This window comes from Nomascus leucogenys, chromosome 14 (assembly GCF_006542625.1).
Source record: "Nomascus leucogenys isolate Asia chromosome 14, Asia_NLE_v1, whole genome shotgun sequence".
NCBI lineage: Eukaryota > Metazoa > Chordata > Mammalia > Primates > Hylobatidae > Nomascus > Nomascus leucogenys.
In genome coordinates this window covers 58,173,569-58,195,707 of record NC_044394.1, presented here as the reverse complement: position 1 = coordinate 58,195,707, position 22,139 = coordinate 58,173,569, and the positions used below count along the sequence as shown (strand labels likewise).

The following is a 22,139-nucleotide window of genomic DNA, read 5'->3' as shown; positions in this document are numbered from 1 at the left end:
TTACTGGTCACTGGCCACTTGCGATGAAACAAATTTACAGGCCACACCCAGGATGCCCCAAGATGCTACCAGGTGGCGGTAGGTTAGGTGGGAGAATGATGTCACAAAGCAGGCAGTTTAAAGGTCTGCGATAGCCAATAGGGAGGTCCGATTCTCAACAAGACAGGATTGGCTGGCAGAGGTGGTCGGTTTAAAGGTCTGCGATAGCCAATAGGGAGGTCAGATTCCCAACAAGACAGGATTGGCTGGCAGAGGTGGTAGGAAAGCTGTAACAGCACCTCTGGGGAGGTGAAATCTACCAGACAGACATGATAGTCCCACTTTCCCCCAGGCTCTCATGTTAGGGAGATCATCTCAATGTTTCTCATAAATGTTCACTAATATAATTAACATTTATATTTTATACGTTATGTTTCATATAATAGTATGCATTTATGATACATACACGATATCCTTGGGGAGAAAGGAAAGGGACGTCTAAGTTGAGCAATTACAGTTGTTCTGAAACCATTTCAGTGAATCTGATTAATGAATTTACTGCTGCTTTTAATTTAATTTAATTTTTTTTGAGATGGAATCTCGCTCTGTCACCCAGGCTGGAGGGCAGTGGCGTGATCTCGGCTCACTGCAAGCTCCACCTCCCAGGTTCACGCCATTCTCCCGCCTCAGCCTCCTGAGTAGCTGGGACTACGGTGCCCGCTACTTCAGCCAGCTAAGTTTTTGTATTTTTAGTAGAGACAGGTTTCACCCTTTTAGCCAGGATGGTCTTGATCACCTGACCTCGTGATCCGCCCACCTCAGCCTCCCAAAGTGCTGGGATTACAGGGGTGAGCCACCGCGCCCGGCCCTACTGCCACTTTCAAGGGCCAAAGGAAGGGATTAAAGAACTCTCTTTTGTAACTTGGTTGAACAGCAAACTTCGTTGACTGCCCCTTATAGGAGATGATGTGGTCCAAGGCTCTTCTCTTTTAGTTTCCTCTCCTCGAATCCTACCTTCTTGGGCTGGGCCAGGTTGGACTTGGATCTCTCTTCTGCTCCCCTTTTTTTACCCCTTGATTTTAGGCATTGTTTCTGGGCCAAGCCTTGATCTTGCATTTTTACATTCGTGGATATTCCTTCTTGTCAACTTTCAGAGCAGGAGTCTTCTTTCAGTGTCCCGATGTTTGGAAAACGGACTCTGCTCATGAGAGGCAAACACCAGAGAGGTAGAAGACAAGGCTGCCTGCAGACCTTCCCTCTTCTAGCCTTTGGTCACAATTCTTTTGCCCACAGTTTGCTACCTCTGGCTCCTTGGGCCACACAGACACCCTGCCATCCTGCTCTTTTATACGTGAGAGGCATTCAGGATACCGTGTTTCTTCTCACATAAGAGGATCCAGTGTGGCAGTTACTGATAGCCTCCTCTCCCTTCCAAACAGCCACTATAGAATCTTGGGCCTTTAGGATTTCCTGTCAGCCATGCTTGGGTGCAAGGGCCAGGGAAAATGAAGAGTTAAAGCATTTAGTGGAGAATAGGAAACAGGTAAGGTGAGGGTACAGGAAAAAAGAGATTTGTGTGGATTTTTTGGTTTCTGTGACAAACAATTCGACACACTTATTTTGTATTAATAGAATAGATAATTTATGTTTTTTATGTAGCTCATCCAGAACTTCCATTACTTCTGTACACTGAAGAAAATAATTATAATATTCTTTTTCCGTTTTTTTTTAATGTCATATTACCTCATTTATGTTATTCATTAGTATGTCTGGTTACTTTCTATAAACCCCATTCTGCCTAGGTCTGGATTTTCTTGTGTCAACCCTAACTGAATTTGTTCTCACCCCAGTGTTGTGTCTTTTAGTGAATTGAAAGTGTAAGCCCAATACAGCTTTTCTAGCTTCTGAAAGATTTATGTCACATTTTGTATCTTGTCTTGTCTATAGACATTTGTACCATTTGTAGTTTTGGCTACTATACACCTATTGGAATTTTTCATAAATTCCAAAAGAACCTTGTATTATTTATTTATTTATTTATTTAATTAATTTATTTTGTGATACGGAGTCTCACTCTGTTGCCCAGGCTGGAGTGCAGTGGCACAATCTTGGCTCATTGCAACCTCTGCCTCCCACATTCAAGCCATTCTCTTGCCTCAGCCTCCCATGTACCCTAGACTGCAGGTATGAGCCACCATGCCCAGCTAATTTTTGTATTTTTAGTAGAGATAGGATTTTACCATGTTGGCCAGGTTGATCTCAAACTCCTGACCTCAAGTGATCTGCCCGCCTCGGCCACCCAAAGTGCTGGAATTACAGGCATGAGCCACCATGCCCGGCCACAATATTTTATAATTTAATGTCAAATTTGAATGTGGGCTGCGCACGGGGGCTCGTGCCTGTCATCCCAGTACTTTGGGAGGCCGAAGAGGGCAGATGACTTGTGGTCAGGAGTTCAAGACCAGCCTGGCCAACTTGGTGAAACCCTGTCTCTACTAAAAATACAAAAATTAGCCGGGCATGGTGGCACATGCCTGTAGTCCCAGCTACTCAAGAGGCTGAGGCAGGAGAATTGCTTGAAACCTGGAGGCAGAGGTTGCAGTGAGCCGATATCGCGCACTGCACTCCAGCCTGGGTGACAGAGAGAGACTCCATCTCAACAACAACAACAAATGCTTAAATGTTCCTAATTGTAGGTTTGTTATGTTCTGCTAACCTGTCTTTTTGTTTTTCCAATGAACAATTTATGAATATTGACACATTTTTAATGATGTGGAAATTTTCAGAATCGTAAATGTTTATGTATTTAAGACTGGTTGGAAAAGTACTGTCTCAAAAATGTTAATAAAGCTAGCAGTCTAGCTTTATTAATATTCATTTATTCAATAGCTCTGATCTTTCTCATCCTTGGTTTACCCAGCTCTAAAATGGTTGCAAAGATTACTAAAAATATAGTTAAGTTACTTTCATAAATTAGAAACTAAAAAGTAAAAATTACTTTCAAAAATCTGCCATTGGCCAGGTGCGGTGGCTCCAGCCTGTAATCTCAGCACTTTGGGAGGTCGAAGAGTGCTGATCATGAGGTCAAGAGATCGAGACCATCCTGGCCAACATGGAGAAACCCTGTCTCTACTAAAATACAAAAAATTGACTGGGAGTGGTGGCACGCACCTGTAGTCCCAGCTACTCGGGAGGCTGAGGCAGGGAGAATTGCTTGAACCCGGGAGGTGGAGGTTGCAGTGAGCCGAGATGGGACCACTGCACTCCAGCCTGGTGGTAGAGTGAAACTGGGTCTCAAAAAAAAAAGTCTGCAATCATAATTACTTACCGTTTAATCTGGAATTTAGTACTCTATTCTATTTTCAAAGCTACTATAGGGTATGCTGTCCTTTGTAGTTCCACTTTTAGCAGAATTCAACGTTTTTCTAACGGGTATAGATCTTTATGCTTGAAACTGTGTGGAAACCTTGGACTTGAGCTCCACTCTCAGTTATTTTTTGTATTTGCTAAAACTTAAATACATTCTGTCCACCTATAACATGATAGCTGGTATGTGATAGGAACCCAATAAAAGTTTGGCTGTGATGGGAATGTATGTTTCTACATTATTTTTGGAGGGTAATTAGGTAGTATCTTTCAAAATTTTAAGTTTGTATGTGTTTCATTCCAGACATTCTACTTCTAGGAATTTAGATATAGTTGTATATATGTATAAGGATGTTCACATTGCAGCATTGTCTGTAACAAGATTTGAAAAGAACCTGAAACCAACTAAAGGTCCATTAATATTGAACTGGCTAAATACGTTATGGTACTTTTAATTATGTTATTCATAAGCAATTAAATTGCCTATAGCCATTAAAAAATAGGATCTATGTATGCATAAATTGACTGGGAAAATCAGTGTTCAAGGTATATTGTAGAATATGTACAGTTACTCCTTTTGTATAAAAATAGAGGATATACATATATGTGAAAGTAAATATGTATACACAATATGCAAAATATGAATGTAAACACTGGTAAATATCTGGAAGAACACACAAGGAACCGGGGCTGGGGGCGGATCGGGCAGAGGGACTTCGCTGTGCCTCACTGTTTGAATTCTGAAGGGTGCATACACGCCCTTATTGATCTGTGCTACCGGCCTCTGGCTAAAGAGGGCGCTGTAGCCAACAAAGTCCTGTTTACAAATCAGGAGTCTCAGTAAGCCAGCGTGGTTACGCCATCACGACAGGCGGTGGCACATGCGCAATAGCGAGATGCTGGAGCGCGGCGTAGGTGGCTGCCGAGTCTCTTCCGGTCTCGGGTCTTATCTTGGCACTGAGGGCGCCCGACTGGCGCTTTCGGCCGGCTTGGCATTGGGTGGGCGGCTTCTTGGAACCCACATGAGCCAGTGGCATCATCCCCGCAGTGGCTGGGGCCGGAGACGCGACTTTTCAGGGCGCTCCTCGGCCAAGAAGAAGGGCGGAAACCACATCCCCGAAAGGTAGTATGTCTTGGTCCCTTGGCGTGGCCTTTCCAGCTCGTGGCTTCTGGGTCTGGGCTTCATGTTGTGTGGTCTCTGCCTCTCGCTGTTGCCGTCGCAAGCTTGACCTGTCCGCCCGTTGCTTTGAGGCTTTGACCCTCTGCGCCACCCGCTGTAGCTGAAAGGGGCGATGTCTGTGATGTCCTGTGATTTCTCCGTATTCTTGTAAAAGGGAGGTTCTGGCCATTGCTCTTAGGTAAAATACGGAAGGATTGCTTTAAGGTGGGACTGTTACTGTTGGGGACGCTCCTTAATTCCCAGAATGGAACCTCCTCAATTCCTTGTTACGTTGGCACGGCAAGTGTAATGGTTTGAGTTAGGAACGCAGCAGTAGTAGCGCCCTGAGATCTCACATGGCAAGTTGGTTTGTATTGTTTCCAGAAATCACAAAGAGCATACTTTGTTACTTCCTAACAGGCCTCGTTTGAAAGATACTCCTTTATACGTACAAATGATTAATTTTGAGACTTTGCACGTAGGTGCAGTGAACTGTTTTTACTCTTTGAGACCATCCTCCACCATCTCATACCTCAATAAGTCCTCTTCATTTTATCCACTATCTTTTGACTGTCACTTTCTGTCAGTACCTTAATACAGGTCTTGCCTGACCTATTGCAGTTGGGTTCTAATTAGTGAATCTCCTGTTTTCTTCCAATCCGTTTTTTTGTTTGTTTGTTTTTGTTTTCGTTTTTGGGATGGATTTTTGCTCTTGTCCACCAGGCTGGAGTGCAATGGTCCGATCTCGGCTCACTGCAACCTCTGCCTCCCGGAAGTCAAGTGATTCTCCTCCCTCAGCCTCCCAAGTTGCTGGGATAACAGGCGCCCGCCATCACACCCGGCTAATTTTTTTGTATTTTTAGTAGAGACGGGGTTTCACCATGTGGGTCAGGCTGGTCTCGAACTCCTGACCTCAGGTGATCCACCTGCCTCAGCCTCCCAAAGTGCTGGGATTACAGACGTGAGCCACCGCGCCCGGCCAGTTCCTAGCATTATTAAGTGAAGTTCACAGTCCCTCTTCTAGCAGGTTTTCTCTTAAAATATGAACTTGAAGTTTCCTACTAATTGAAATTGATGGCATGAGTCGTATGGAAACTAAAACCGTGAAGTGAAATAGTTGAATTTAAATTATTTCAGTGAATATGTTTGTATTAGTGGCACTTTAGTATCTGGTACTGGGCCAAGTTTAACAGAGATACAGAAGTTCTGGGTGTCTCCGGTTTTATATAGGCCTTATTTGAGTTGTACTGTTGTGTTGGCTTGTGTTCGTTTTCATGATGGGGAAAAACAGGAGAGGACAGTATAGGTCGTTACTTGGTGGGGTTTAATAAGTGGAGTGGCAAAATGCAAAGCAGAGAGAGAAGAGAGGACATGTTGTGCGGGCTGTGATTCCCATTTTCAAAAAGTCTTATTCTATGCAAGGAAACAAGGCTAACATACAATTTGGCTAACAAAAAATATATCTAATAGGTGGAAAGACTATCTCCCAGTCGGACAGCGGATGCCTGGGACTCGTTTCATTGCTTTCAAAGTTCCTTTGCAAAAGGTAAGCAAAAGTTAATTCAGTATTCTTTCAGGCATCTGAGTTCACCATGCAGAATACTGTTCTCCACTCTATCACCTTCCATTTTCTCTTTTTATAGCAAATACTTTGTAATGACCCCTTTACTATTCTGAAATGAAGTTCATAGGTACATACAACCTACTTTATATTTTAAACAAAAACACCAGTGAACACCCTAACTATAATATAAAAAATAAAATAAAAGTAATTTATAATAAAATAATATTCATTTCAATATAGAAATGTTTGGACATGACTGCATTAAAAGACATAGAGTAATAGTTGCCTGCGCCATGAATTCAAGAATTACAAATGTAGACTGGTCTAGGTGGCTTATATTGCTTTAGTGGTAGGAGTTTCTATAATAGATTTCCAAACAGAACAAAGTATAATCTTCATTTGGTTGATAAGGTGATTATTATCCTGGAAAATTCAATAGATATTAGTATTGTACAAAAAATACTTTGTGTTTATTTGTGAAATGGAGTTAGGTTCTAAGGCCAAGCTAAATATGAACAGCTTTTTATCTATATTAATGTTGAATAGGACATCCAAAAGCCATTCAGGATGTGGGACACATTTGTAGGACTGTCTTGAATTCGGCAAGTTGTTTAGAATTTGTAACCCTTACCCACTGAATGCCAGTGGGACTCCTTTCCTTCCATGGTCACAATCAAAAATATCCCCTGGATCATCAAGATCAGGATTTCAGTGGGGAAAATCTGAAGATTGTGTTTTTGTTTAAACTAGGAAAGGAATAGGAGCAATAGGAGGGGAAAGCTTTTGACAGCCATAAAAAAGATGAGAAGGTGAAGACAAATAATTGTTTTCTAGATTCCATGTCTTTCTTATTAGACTTCCCCAGCATAGCTCAGATTAGTATCAGGAGAAGCCTACTTGAAACGTTTTGGGAATTTACTTAATTTGTGACTCATAGATCAGATTTCCTTTTTCAACTGCTGTGTCAGCTTCTCTGCATGTCTGGGCTTAAAAATGAGTCATTTCAGGCCAGGCCTGTTGGATCATGTTTGTAATCCCGTACTTTGGGAGGCAAGGTGGGTGTGTCGCTTGAGCCCAGGAGTTTTAGACCAGCCTGGGCAACATTGCGAAACCGTGTCTCTACAAAAAATACAAGAATTAACCAGGTGTGGTGGTGTGTGCTTGTAGTCTTAGCTGCTCAGGAGGCTGAAGTGGGAGGATCGATTGAGCCCAGGAGGTGAAGGCTGCAGTGAGCCGTGGTCATGCCACTGTACTCCAGCCTGGGCAACAGAGCAAGACCCTGTCTCCAAAAAGAAGGTGTTGGAGACACAGGGAATTTTTAGGGAAGTGAAACTATTCTGTGTGATACTGTAAGGGTGGATACATGTTGTTATATATTGATCAAAACCTATAAAAGGGCTTCACATATATTAACACATTTCACAACAATCCTGTGCTGATGAAGTAGCAGTAGTACTAATATCTCTTATTGAGTGCTTATTCTGCACTAAGCTCAGAGGATAGATGATTACATCTAATAAATGGTTTTGTAGATAATCAAACAGGCTCAGAAAAGGAAGAATCAAAACTTGAACTTAGTTCTTTCTCTCATTTTTTTTTGTGGCAAAATATATATAACATAATATGTACATACAATGCGTAACATAGAATGAACCATGCACACCTAACCTCTAGACTTTGGCGATAACGACGTGTCAGAGTTGGTTCTTCATTTGTAACAAATGGACCACACTGGTATGGAATGTGGATAGTGGGGGAGTCTGGGTGGGGTGGGGAAGGCAAAGTACATGTGGGAACTGTCTGTCCTTTCGGCTCAGTTTTCCTGTGAAGCTAAAACTGCTCTGAAAACTAGTCTATGTTTTTTTTTTTTTTTTGAGATGGCATCTGGCTCTGTTGCCCAGGCTGGAGTGCAGTGGTGTGATCTTGGCTCACTGTAAGCTCTGCCTCCTGGGTTCACGCCATTCTCCTTCCTCCGCCTCCTGAGTAGCTGTAACTACAGGCGCCCGCCACCTCGCCTGGCTAATTTTTTTGTGTTTTTAGTAGAGACAGGGTTTCACCGTGTTAGCCAGGATGGTCTCGATCTCCTGACCTCGTGATCCTCCTGCCTCGGCCTCCCAAAGTTCTGGGATTGCAGGCGTGAGCCACTGCACCCAGCCAAACTAGTCTATTTTTTTTTTTTTTTTTTTTTTTTTTTTTAACAGTCTGCTCTGCCCACTTGCAGTGCCATCCCCACTGCCCCCCCCCCCCCCCCCCCCCCCACTCCGCCCCCCCCCCCTATTTTTTTTTTTAGAGACGTTCACTTGACCAGATGTCTCACCCTCCCCCCCCCCCCCCCAAGCTGGTACAGCTGCCACCCCCGCCAACTAGTCTATTTTTTAAAAAGTACATTGCTGGCACCTGAGTAGCCAGACAGATTGAAGGAACAGAGCATAAAGTTCAAAAATAAACCACATACATAAAAGAATATTCAGCAATGAAAGCCATCCTTTATATGTGTAGACATGTAAGAAATATTTATTTGTGAGGCTGAGACAGGAGGGTTGCTTGAGCTCAGGAGTTTGAGATCAGCCTGGTCTACATGGCAATACGGCAGGACCCTATCTCTTTTTTTTTTTTTTTAATTTTTTTAATTTTTTTTTTTTTGAGGCAGAGTCTCGCTCTGTCACCCAGGCTGGAGTGCAGTGGTGTGATCTCGGCTCACTGCAAACTCTGCCTCCCGGGTTCACGCCATTCTCCTGCCTCAGCCTCCCGGTAGCTGGCACTACAGGCGCCTGCCACCACGCCTGGCTAATTTTTTGTATTTTTAGTAGAGATGGGGTTTCACAGTGTTAGCCAGGATGGTCTCGATCTCCTGACCTTGAGATCTTCCCGCCTCGGCCTCCCAAAGTGCTGGGATTACAGGCGTGAACCACCGCGCCCAGCTGACCCTATCACTTTAAAAAAAAAAAAAAAAAAAGACCAGGTGTGGTGGTTCATGCCTGTAGTCCCAGCTACTTGGGAGGCTGAGGTGGGAGGATTGCTTGAGCCCAGGAGGTGGAGGCTGCAGTGAGCCATGTTTGTGTCACTGCACTCCAGCCTGGATGACAGAGCAACACCCTGTTTCAAAAAAGAAAAAAGAGAAGAAATATTTATAAACACTAAATATGATAAGCACTCCACCTGGAGCTGGAGATACAGTGGTGAATAAAATCTGGGAGTTTACAGTCTGATTAGGAGACCAACATGAAACAAATAAAGAAATACATATATAGAAGTGGGCTTATTTTTTTCTTTCTGACCACTCTGGAAGAAAGGATTGTTACAATATACCTTCTATGGTCCAGGAGAATGGAAACTTTCCTTTGAATCTCGTTGTATGTTAGCATCACAGGACTTGAATAAATGCCTAATGTAGTACAGGATTTTAAGCACATATTTGCTCCTATTTCATTCTTTCTGACAGAGTTTTGAAAAGAAACTTGCTCCAGAAGAATGCTTTTCCCCTTTGGATCTTTTTAACAAAATCCGAGAACAAAATGAAGAACTTGGACTGATTATTGATTTAACATATACTCAACGCTATTATAAACCAGAAGTAAGTGGAACCCTTCATTGAAAAGAACTTTCTTCATTCTGATCCTAAAATAATTTACAGTAATTCAGTAATCATCTTGTGCTAATATGAAGCTTGGCCTTCTTTGATGGGTAGTAAGTTTAAAAGAGAACCAAGTTATTTCTCTAATTACATGTTTTTAATTGCTGTCTTAAATGAAATCGAAGACATGAATTGAACTAAAATATTTGGCAGTAGGCTGTGTGTGTGCCTAAGAAATTCTATAAGCTTCCATATTCTATATTTTGAAAATGAAGTAAACTTATTAATACTAGCAGTGGCCTGAAGGAAAGAAAGGAATATCCAGCATTTCTTAGCACTTATTTTAACCCGTTGCCTGAGCATGTGTAAGCATCATGTAAAAGAACGTTCTCTAAGTTTATGATTTCTTTTCCCAGTATCTGTTGATACAATACAGAGATTCATATATTCTGTTGGCCCCATTTAGCATCTCACTGGGAAAGAATGATCCTTCTTCTGACCAGTTCCATGGCTTTTGGAAACAGTAACACCTAATGTTTGTTAATATTTGTACAGCAGTTTGCTATTTAAAAAGTACTTTCAGCCAGGTGCAGAGACTCACACCTGTAATCCCAGCACTTTGGGAGGCCAAGGCGGGTGGATCACCTGAGGTCAGGAGTTCAAGACCAGCCTGGCCAACATGGTGAAACCCATCTCTGTTAAAAATTACAAAAAAAAATTAGCCAGGTGTGGGTGGTGCACACCTCTAATCCCAGCTACTGGGGCGGCTGAGGAAGGAGAATCGCTTGAACCTGGGAAGCAGAGGTTGCAGTGAGCCACGATCATGCCACTGCATGACAGCCTGGGCGTCAGAGCAAGACTCCATCTCAAAAAAAAAAAAAAAAGTACTTTCACACGTATTAACTTAGTTAATCCTCTCAACAATCTTGTGCTGATAAAGTAGCAATTGTGCTAGTATCTCCTATCAAATGCTTTTTCTTCACTAAGCTCAGAGGATTAAATGGTTACAATTAATACATAATTTTACAGAAGATAAAACAGGCCCAAAAAAGGATGACTTAAAACTTGAATTTAGTTATTTCTCTTTTTTTTTAATTGAAGCACAAATTGAGGCCCTATCTTTGGAGAGTTGGAGCTTCTTAGATTGTCTCCTGAGTCCTTTTGACACAACTCTAGTAACCTTTGATCACTCTTTTTTTGCTATTTATATGAAAAAAGATTGCAGGCTTATCTTGTACATTTCCTGCCCTACCCTGAACTCAGCCATTTTCCCAAGGAGCTTTGATTCCTTTCTGGTGGGAACGCTATTTAAAGATTACAGTCTGAGTGCTAGAGGTGCTCAGTGCTCCTAGGCTCATTGTTACTAGTCTTCTTCTGTGGATGGTGCTAAGAAATAATGTTTGTTTTTAAAATACATCATGAGTTCATGCTGATACTTTCCATTTGAACTCAGAACTTCAGTTCTAAAAGAACTGAAAGCAAGGATTTAAACAAATACTTGTACACCAGTGTTCACAGCAGCATTTTTCACAATGGCCAAAAGGTGTCCATCAGTAGGTGAATGGATACACAGAACATTATATGCACACAATGGAATATTATTCAGCCATAAAAAAGAATAAAATTAATACATGCTACAACATGGATGAACCTTAAAAACATGCTTAGTGAAATAAACCAGACACAGAAGGACAAATATATGATTCCACTTGTATGAACTACCTAGAATAGACAAATTCGCAGAGACAGAAAACAGACTAAAGGATCTACGAGGTGAGGAGAAGGGAATTATGGTTTAATGGTCAGAGTCTTTCTGTTGAGGATGATGAAAAAGTTTTGGGTATAGACAGTGGTGATGGTTACACAATACTGTGAATGTAATGCCACTGAACTATACACTTACGGATGGTTAAAATGATTTTGACTTAGCCTCTTCTGTCTTTTATCTGTATCTACTTTTCTCCCACCCCAAGAATATCAGTTCTCAATAGTGCCTGGAATTCCCTCTATCTCACAATTCAAATCCAAGTTCTTCTGACTCTATTCTCTACTCTTCTACTTAAATCGTAGCTGCTTTATGAAGGCACTGGCCCTTGAATTGTAAAATATTAAATGGAACTGTTTATATAATTTATAGTTAAATATGCATTCATTCACATGGAATTTGCTTTCAGTTTTGTATACCTAGTGACTATCTATTATGTAGTTTTATTGAAAATCAAGTGATACTTCCTGGTTGAAGCAGTGTTGGAAGAAATGGCTCTTTTATCAGAATTGCATATACTGATATTGGCATATTAAGTTTGTTATAATCTCTTGGCTTATATTCTGGGTCCCCTACTCACTCTACAAGTAAAATAATACACATCTTTTATGGTTTTGCTTTATAGGATTTGCCAGAAACTATTCCTTACTTAAAAATTTTTACAGTTGGACATCAAGTGCCTGATGATGAGACTATTTTTAAATTCAAACACGCTGTTAATGGGTTTTTGAAAGAAAATAAAGATAATGGTGAGTTTTTGTTCTTAACTGAACTGTGGTGTGCATTATGAATGGGGTTGGGGATTTTTGGTATTTTTTATAGTTCTAACCTTAGACCTGTTGTATTTAATGATGCTAAGGTGATGAAAATGTCAGATGGTGCTAATAGGGTAAGATGTTTTTCCTTTTGTTGATCACAAATAATTTAACTTTGGAATGTTAAATTAGTTTTAGTGCAAAATATGAACTGAACTAACTCATCTTTCTTTTTTAATTTGAATGGGAAATATATAATAAAATTAAAATGTTAGTTTTGTCTTATATATTGGTTAAGAAGTGAGGGGTAGAAGAAAAGATTAAAAAACTCTGAGTCTTAGAGTTATGTGAAAGAGACAAAGGGCAAAGATTAAGAATGGGACAGACCCCTAGAAGCAAAACAAGAAAGAGTGCACCAGTGGAATTGCCCCTTTGTCATATGTATTTAAGATACACGTATACATATGTAACAAACTTGCCATTGTGCACATGTACCCTAAAACTTAAAGTATAATAAAAAAAAAGATATTTCTTTTGTTTTTCCGCTTTAAGTACAGATGGGGAAGGATACCACCACCTCTTATTCTTCACACGAGAGAACTTAAGCCAAAGGCTGGTGCTTTCTTGTTCCTGCTTTAAGATTTACCTTACTCTTTTGAAAATAGAACTTAACAGCTTCTTTATCTTAAGGATCCAGTTGCCTTTTTCTGGCATCTCTCTGCCAGAAAGAACATGATATTTGCCATATTTTAAGATTGAAGAAGCTTTTATCTTTGGAAAGCCACTGACACCCACAGGACAGAGGCTTCATTTGCCTTCTTTCCAAATTTAGCTTGAGGAGTGTACACTTTATTACATAAATCTGACAGTAAATAGTCCTTTTTAAAAAATATGATGGAGTAGTGGAGAAAGAATAGAGACAGAGGTGGGAAGATAGGGAGTGGAAGGTGAGAGATAGAGACTGGATCAGTGGGTTTGAAGATAAAATTTCAAATTGTAACCCAGTCACTCACTTAATGTGGACACTAGCTTTTAATTATGTTAAACCTTGTTCACAGATCTTCCCTTGTACTTTAACTTTAAAACTTGAGAAGTTTGGCTTTCTCATTTGTATAAGCTGTTGTCACAGAAATACTACCTTTTAAGATATGAGGGTACAGCTGATGGCCTATTCACTGCTTCTAGGCTCTTTTGTGTGAAATTTTTATATAGCGTTTCATCTGTTCTGTGAGGGCTAGGAGGTCCTTATGAATACATGAGAACACATTTTTAAATCTTCGTTGTTCACATGTTACACTGATTGTAGTCAATTGGATAGACTGAACTCCATGTTGGTCTTCTGCCTGAGTTGTGCTAAGTCTTGGAGTACTCACTGCCATAGCAGGCTTGGGACCTTGTTTGTAATCAGTTTTGGCTACCTCTGCTATAATCCCTTCTCACAGATACCAGGCTCACTGATAAAAAGAGGACACTACACTCTCCACTGTCTCCTAGAACTAGTAGGGACTGAGAAAATAAATTGATTCAGTAAACACTGAGATCCTTTTAGATTTGTTGTTAGAGCACGAAGACACAGAGGTGATAGCACTCTTTGTTTTTTATTATAGCAGTTCACAGTTACCTAGGAAAATAAACGTGTAGTGCATGTGGTTTAAGATGTGGGTTAGGCCAGGCGCGGTGGCTCACGCCTATAATCCCAGCACTTTGGGAGGCCCAGGCGGGCGGATCACGAGGTCAGGAGATCGAGACCATCCTGGCTAACACGGTGAAACCCCATCTCTACTAAAAATACAAAAAATTAGCCGGGTGTGGTGGCGGGCACCTGTAGTCCAAGCTACTCGGGAGGCTGCGGCAGGAGAATGGTGTGAACCTGGGAGGCGAAACTTGCAGTGAGCTGAGATTGCGCCACTGCACTCCAGCCTTGGCGACAGAGCGAAACTCCGTCTCAAAACAAAAAACAAAAAACAAAAAAACCCCACAAAAGACAGTTCATCATAATAAAAGAATAAATTAAGTCCAGTGAGAATATAGAGGAGAGATTGAGGAAGGCCTGACAGGAGACAACATTTGAGCAGCAGGGACGAGAATTTTGCCAGGATGAGAAAAGGGCAGCCCAGTTTTGGGGATTAGGCACAAAAGGCACAGGGCCTAAAGCCATGGAGAGGCAGCCTCTTGTGTGACTAGAAGATAATGTGAAAAGGCATGGAATTCATATGTTCATTTGCAACAAATAATTATGTAACCTATGTTGAAGTCACTTTTCTAGAAAGTGGAAATAGAACAAAGTCCTTGCCCTTATATACTTTACATTCTAGTTGGGGAGAGAAATAAGCAAATAAATACATGGAATATATATGGTGATAAGTACTTTGGAGAATAACAAAACACGATAATGGGATGAGGGAAGAGGTGAGTGATCAGGAAGGCCTCTTTATGAAGATGTCATTTGAGCAGAACCTTAAAGGAAGTAATGAACCAAGCCATTGGGTTTCTGGGGAGGAGCGTCCTAAGGCAGAGGGAACAGCAGGTGCAAAGTCCCTGAAGCATGACTATGCTAGGCATGTTTGAGGAATGTTAAAGAGCCCAGTGTGGCTGGAGTTGAGTGAGTGAGGGTAAGAGCAGGAGAAACGGGATCAGAGAGGTTGGGGTTGGGCAGAAAGGAGGTGGATCATATCAGCCCTTGTAAATCATAGTTAGGATCATTGTGGACTTAGATCGGTTGGAAAGACAGATTGATATCAGTTTATGAAGGATTCTAAATGCCATGCTAAATTTGGGCTTCATGCTATGCTAAATTGAGATTTTTAAGCAAAAACAACCCAGCCAGGCTTATGTTTTAGAAAGATAACATCTGCCTTACGGAGGATCAGTTGAGACAGAGGTAGGGAGATTAGTTTGTTGTAGTAATCCAGGCTGGCAATGATGAGTGCCTTCTTTTTTCTTTCTTTCTTTTTTTTTTTTTTTTTTGAGACAGAGTCTCACTCTGTCGCCGAGGCTGGAGTGCAGTGGCACCATGCTGGCACACTGCAGCCTCCGTCTCCTGGTTTCAAGCGATTCTCCTGCCTCAGCCTCCCGAGTAGCTGGGATTACAGGCACCCACCACCACACCCGGCTAGTTTTTACATTTTAGTAGAGATGGGGTTTCACCATATTGGCCAGGCTGGTCTCGAACTCCTGACCTCAGGTGATCCACCCACCTCGGCCTCCCAAAGGGCTGGGATTACAGGCGTGAGCCACCACGCCCGGCAGAGTGCCTTCTTTTTTCTTTTCTGTCTTTCTTTTTTTTTTTTTTTTTGAGTAGCTGGGATTACAGGCTCCCACCACAATACCCAGCTAATTTTTTGTACTTTTAGTAGAGATGTGTTTTCGCCATGTTGGCCAGGTTGGAAAGTGCTGGGATTACAGGCGTGAGCCACCACACCTGGCTGATGAGTGCCTTCTTTACCAGACGCTACCTAGTCACGGACACAGATTTTGCAAAGATAAACTACACTTTTTAAATTTAATTCCTCATGCAATTTTTTAAAAAGATGGACTAAGAAATACTGTGGTGTAATGGGAAAAATCTTAGACTTGATTCTAGTCTTGTACTGTTTGCCTGCTTTGACTTACATCTCCAAGCCTTGCCTTTTCATTGTAAAATGTGAATAGTGCTATTCACCTGAGTACTTCACAGGGCAAGTAGACCTGTGGTATGTGTGGAGCACCGAACAAGAGAAGGAGTAGAAGCTCTTCGGGAACTCAAGAGTACTATGGAAACTGTCCTTAATATTCAATATCAAGAGTGAACGCCTTTTATTTGTTTCATTCAGAAACAAATTTCATTCTTCTCTTAGCCTGTTGTTGCTTTCACTCCCTTTTTGTATAATTAAATCAGTTGCTGATGGGCATTCTGTTTTAAGATAGATGGGTTTGTCTCATTGCAGTTTTAGCTGTTAGTGTCTGACCAGGCCTGCAGTTGACATCATTGAGTCTAATTAGGACTATGCAAAGTTTCCCAGAAGCAGTGAGTTTTGGCTGTCTGTTAGATGATTCTTTATAGTATGTTCCTAGCAAAAACAATTCCTCTTAAGAGTTATTAATTTTCAGGGCAGTGATAATGTTATACACTTGTGTATCTACTTCAGTTACTTAATCCTGTATTTTCTTTTTATAGACAAACTTATTGGTGTCCATTGTACCCATGGTTTAAACAGGACTGGCTACCTCATTTGCAGGTAAGTTGCCAACCCCAGAGGCAGACCATTTTAAAGTTGTTTTTGTCTGTTTACAATGGTAATGTACGCTTGTTGTAAAAAATGGAACCGGTATAGAAATGCATGAAGTAGAAGGCAGTCTTGCTCCCCACCCAGAGATTACCACCATTAATAATTGAGTACACATCTTTTCAGACTCTAAAAATGCAGATACAAGCATACATGTTATTGAATGGTATAATAGTTAGACATTCTGTTTTTTTAATTTAATACGTGATAGACATCTTTCTTTGAAAATACTTGGACTCCTTCTTCTTTTTTTTTTTTTTTTTTTTTTGTGACGGAGTCTCGCTCTGTCGCCCAGGCTGGAGTGCAGTGGCACGATCTCGGCTCACTCCAAGTTCCGCCTCCCAGGTTCACGCGGTTCTCCTGCCTCAGCCTCCCAAGTAGCTGGGACTACAAGCGGCCTGCCACCATGCCCGGCTAATTTTTTGTATTTTTAGTAGAGATGGGGTTTCATTGTGTTAGCCAGGATGGTCTTGATCTCCTGACCTTGTGATCCACCCACCTCAGCCTCCCAAAGTGCTGGGATTACAGGAGTGAGCCACCGCACCTGGCCGGACTCCTTGTTCTTTTTAAGGGCTGCGTTGTTCTTTGCACACCGATGAACACAAAAGTCAGAAGTTTTTGATATTATAAAACCTTGAAGTAGTGATCATTTCTATGTAAATATTTTTGAATACATATCCCTTAGCCCCGGAGGTAATTTCACTCAAAATAGAATTTCTGAATCAAATAGTATGTGTCCTTACGCTTTTTATGGATGTTGCCACACTGTACTGGGTTATGTTTGTTCGTTCAGAAAATATCTCCTGAGCATCTATTATGTGTAGGCCCTGTGCTGGGTGTTAGCAAAGAGACTTGAGCTGCCCTTTGTGCATCCTAACAGTCTAGGGAGGGAGTAGATATTAAAGAATCACACAAATGCCTATAGAATTACAACTCCGACAAGTGCTGAGAAGGGGAGTGACGTGGTACAATGAGAGCATAGAATAGGGAGGATTTGACTTCAACAAGAGGACTAGAGGTTTCTGTGGGGAGGTCTGAGCAAATATCTGAAGTATGAGTAGGTGTTAACCAGGTAGGGATGTTGTGGAGAGAATTCTGAACATAAGGATCAGCAGAGACCATATAACAGGAAAACATATACTGTGTTGGAGGAACTGGCTAGGGAGACTGGGCCATGGGAGTAGTACGGCATTAAAAGGGAGCTGGAAATATGGATAGGAGCTAAAACCATGCAGAGCTATGTTTAAGGTTTTAGTCACTACCTTAAGAGCAATAGAAAACCATTGAATTTTTTTTTGTTGGGGATGAATGTGGTGAACATTCAAATTTGTATTTTCAACCTATCATTTTGCTGCTGAGTGGAGAATACACTGCAGAGGGAAAGAGGTAGAAGCAAGGAGACAAGTTGGGAGGTGTTTGTAGGAATTGAGGCATAATGGTGGATTGGACCAGGGCATGGTGGCCATTTTGGTAGAAAGATGCAGATATACTCTATAGAGATATTTAGGTAATATTGTTGTCAGGAGTTGGTGGTGAATTGAAGATGAGAGTATGGAAGAAATGGCTGACAGTGATGGTGACTCCCAAGTTTCTGGCCCATTCTGTTGGTTATACAGTATTTTTTAGATATAATGTTAATATTTTTCCCAGTTTGTCTTTTGTTTGTTGTTGGTTTCTGATAAATACTCTGTCATATTAAGGAAGTCTCTATTTTTAGTGTATAAAGCATTTTGATAAAAAATGATTCTGCATTTTCTTTCCTTTTGTTTATTAAATTACATTAATGTAAATAAATATATAAATAGATTTTGTGGAGTTGGGTCATCCTTGCACTCTTGAAAAACGTCTTTTTGTGGTCATGGTATGTCATTCTTTAATAACTGCTGGATTTGATGTGCTGATATTTTCTTAGGATTTTTATATCTATGTCTATAAGTTGAAATTGGACCTTTTTTGAAAAAACTTGATTTTTTTCTTTTCGTATATAAATGACCCAAATTATGTTGTTTTGTTAGATATTTGATTGATGTAGAAGGCGTGAGGCCAGATGATGCAATTGAATGTAAGTATGAGGGTTGTCACTATTTTTCCCTTTTTATTAAAGTTAAAGGTGGAAATGTAGAAGAATTTCTCAAATTTTGGAAAAAAGTTTGTAATTTGTTTGTCCAATATAAGATAGTCTTGCCAAAAGTCTATAGATGTATGTGGAAGTAGTGAGATATAACAGCTTGAATAGTGAATTTCAGCTTAATTTGCTTTTTCTGGAAAGATTTGCTCTTTGTCCAGTTATTTCTTACAGTTTATCCTCTCCTCAGTATTCAATAGGTGCCGGGGACATTGCCTAGAAAGACAAAACTACATTGAAGACCTTCAGAATGGTCCTATCAGAAAGTAAGTCATATGTTATATATGTGAGATTTGTGGGTCAGGGAGATCTCTGTTTATATAATTTAAGTTGCATATGTTCATTCTTCTGGTAGCTTGTTTATTTGTTGGGGAGAGACGTAAACAAATAGGAATGGGAGAAGGAAGAAATTGTTATTTTCATATGCCAAAATAGAGTCACTAAATTGACTACTAAATCTGGAAACCAGTAATATTGTGTGGAAATATTCTCTTTAAGGAATTGGAATTCCAGTGTATCCAGGTCAAGTGGTTTTGAAGACTCAGCACATCTCATGCAACCAGTCCACAATAAGCCTGTTAAGCAAGGACCTAGGTATAATCTACATCAGATCCAGGGTCACTCAGCTCCTCGACATTTCCACACCCAGACCCAAAATTTGCAACAATCAGTCAGGTACCTCTCTCTGCTTTCCCTTTTCTAGAATTGTGATAGAAATCAATACCATAGTTAATGAAAACACATTATGATACTGATGAGGGATTCTGTGTTTTTTGTTTTTTTGGAGACAGAGTCTCGCTCTGTCATCCAGGCTGGAATACAATGGCACGATCTCGGCTCACTGCAACCTTCACCTCCCAGGTTCAAGCAATTCTCCTGCTTCAGCCTCCCAAGTAGCTGGGATTACAGGCACTGCCACCACGCCCAGCTAATTTTTGTATTTTGGTAGAAATGGGGGTTTTACCATGTTGGCCAGGCTGGTCTTGAACTCCTGACCTCAGGTGATCCGCCTGCCTCGGCCTCCCAAAGTGCTGGGATTACAGGCTCGAACCACCTTGCCCAGCCAGTTTAGCAACAGTTTTTGATAAGCACTCCGTTGTAGTGGTTGTCACGCTGGACCTGGATTTGCATCTTGGCTTTGTTACTCGCCTGCTTTGTGATCTTGGATAAGATACTTAGCCTATCTACATTTCCTTTTTCCCATCAGTCAGATAGATATTTTAATAATACATACCCCATAGTGGTTGGTATTGACAGTTAACATGAATTTAAACAGTTCAGCACATTGTAAACACTTTCAGATATACATTGCCATTTTTAAGCCAGGTGCATTGGCTCACACCTGTAATCCCAGCAATTAGGGAGGCTGAGGTGGGAGGACTGCTTGGGCTCAGGAGTTTTTGACCACCCTGGGCAACATGCTGGAATCCTGTTTTTATTAAAAAAAGGAAAAAAAACTTAAGAAAAATTGACATTTTTAAAAGATGTAAACATTTCAAAAATATGTCGCTTGCGGCATTGAAAATTGGTATAAGCCTTTCGAAGCACAATTTCAAGAGCCATAAAAATACTTTACCTAGTAATTTCATTCTGAGACTAAGGAAATACTTCAAAGTACAGAAAAAGCTATATTTACTTAATCATTTGGCATATTTCTCAAACTCCTTTCCATGTGTCAGATGCTGGGCTAGCTCAGGATACAGTAGTATATGTTTTGCATGTTAATCCCAGCATTATTTGTGGTTGTGGAAAAACTTGTAGCTGCTGTATTTCTAACAGTGGAGAATGTAGCTAAATAATTATATCCATACTATAACATTTTATAAAGCCATCGAAAGTGTTAGCTCATTTATGATAAGTGAAAATAATAGGCTGTGATTCAACCGTCAGAAAAAGATGCTGGGGAAAAGAACAAAAGGAAATACTAACTAATTGAATTATAGTAAGTGGGATTGAGGGCTGTGTAGCGGGGGTTAGTTTTTCTTTTCTCAGATTTCCAAATTTTCTTTCTTTCTTTATTTTTTTCAAGATGGAGTTTCACTGTTGTTGCCCAGGCTGGAGTGTAATGGTGTGATCTCGGCTCACCACAGCCGCCAGCTCCTGGGTTCAAACGATTCTCCTGCCTCAGCCTCCTGAGTAGCTGGGATTACAGGCTCCCACCACCACACCCGGCTAACTTTGTATTTTTAGTAGAGATGGGGTTTCTCCATGTTGGTCAGGCTGGTCTCAAACTCCCGACTTCAGGTGATCCACCCGCCTTGGTCTCCCAAAGTGCTGGGATTACAGGTGTGAGCCACCACGCCCAGCCCCAAATTTTCTTTTTTTTTTTTTTTTTTTGAGACGGAGTCTCGCTCTATCGCCCAGGCTGGAGTGCAATGGCGCAATCTCGGCTCACTGCAAGCTCCGCCTCCCGGGTTCACGCCATTCTCCTGCCTCAGGCTCTCTGAGTAGCTGGGACTACAGGCGCCCGCCACCACGCCCGGCTAATTTTTTTTGTATTTTTAGTAGAGACGGGGTTTCACTGTGGTCTCGATCTCCTGACCTCGTGATCCGCCCGCCTCGGCCTCCTAAAGTGCTGGGATTACAAGCATGAGCCACCGCACCCGGCCCCAAATTTTCTTTTGTATAATTACATGAGATTTGCTGGTCTTGCTTTTGAAACAAGTAAATTTAAATCCTAATTTTTCGAATTTGTTGCATATACCATCATTAAAGTTTTTCACACTTTATAATTAATGTATGTATGTTTGTTTATAAAGTGGAAGCAGCTATCTGTTTTCAGTACTAAATAGCTTATTCTGTCTTATGTCAACCCCGCCAGACTTTGGGAGAGAAAATATTTGATTAGAATAGTATGGGCATGCATTTATCTCTGTAGGGAAAGGTGGAAAGGCTTCTGGGAATCCACGGTGTGCCAGGGCATCGTAGGTAATTGAAATGTATTTTCTTAATTTAGCTTCATAACAGCTCGTGAAGGTGAAAAGTATTATTAGCCCCATTTTATAAAGAACTTAGGGAAATAACAATTAAGTATTTTATCTACTAAGGTCACACAGGTAGGAAACAGGAGAATATATATTATTTTGTAAATGTATAAATTTAAAACATTTTATGAAAATATAAATTTAAAATAAATAAAAATTATTGCATTAATCCTAGTAATGGCTTATTACTTTTTGTTTTGCTTTTAGAAAATTTTCAGAGAATCCTCATGTTTACCAGAGACGCCATCTCCCTCCTCCTGGTCCCCCTGGAGAGGACTGTTCACACAGGAGGTACTCTTGGAATGTGAAGCCCAATGCCAGTCGGGCAGCCGAGGATAGAAGAAGGTGGTATCCTTACAATTACTCCGGACTCTCCTATCCAGCCTGTTGGGAATGGACCCAGTGACACAAACCTGTCCTGGAATTCTACCTGGAGACCAGAGCTGGCCTGAAGATTACTGGTGTGACTTTAATTAGTTCAGGTCTAATCAGGTTTCTTTATTGTTCCCTTACGTATTCAAGCTTAAGGAAAAATTGCATTGCTGTTTACTTCTTTGCTGATAAATTTGCAGTAATTACAGCATTGCAGGAAAAACAATGTTA

General features: G+C 40.9%; 1 protein-coding gene across 3 annotated transcripts; it reads left to right on the top strand.

Annotated features, from left to right (window-relative positions):
- Positions 1-4,075: 4,075 nt before the first annotated feature.
- LOC100579268 (RNA/RNP complex-1-interacting phosphatase) lies at positions 4,076-22,129 on the top strand. Of its 3 annotated transcripts, XM_030827709.1 has the most exons (9): positions 4,076-4,468; positions 5,975-6,050; positions 9,511-9,642; positions 12,033-12,156; positions 16,319-16,379; positions 18,443-18,489; positions 18,743-18,818; positions 19,051-19,227; positions 21,744-22,129. In XM_030827709.1, the coding sequence occupies exons 1-9, from the start codon at positions 4,227-4,229 to the stop codon at positions 21,940-21,942; spliced, it is 1,134 nt and encodes a 377-aa protein (XP_030683569.1). In that variant the 5' UTR covers positions 4,076-4,226; the 3' UTR covers positions 21,943-22,129. The 3 variants fall into 3 exon arrangements, with proteins under 3 accessions (XP_030683569.1, XP_030683571.1, XP_030683570.1); XM_030827711.1 differs by lacking the exon at positions 19,051-19,227; XM_030827710.1 differs by lacking the exons at positions 18,443-18,489; positions 18,743-18,818.
- The last annotated feature ends 10 nt before the right edge of the window (positions 22,130-22,139 follow it).

Excerpts from the sequence above, each read along its gene's own strand:
- LOC100579268 (XM_030827709.1), top strand. The coding sequence starts at position 4,227 with ATGCGCAATAGCGAGATGCTGGAGCGCGGCGTAGGTGGCTGCCGAGTC. Across the intron at positions 4,469-5,974 it reads GGAAACCACATCCCCGAAAG|GTGGAAAGACTATCTCCCAG; the intron begins GTAGTATGTCTT and ends TATATCTAATAG. Across the intron at positions 18,490-18,742 it reads GCCAGATGATGCAATTGAAT|TATTCAATAGGTGCCGGGGA; the intron begins GTAAGTATGAGG and ends TCCTCTCCTCAG.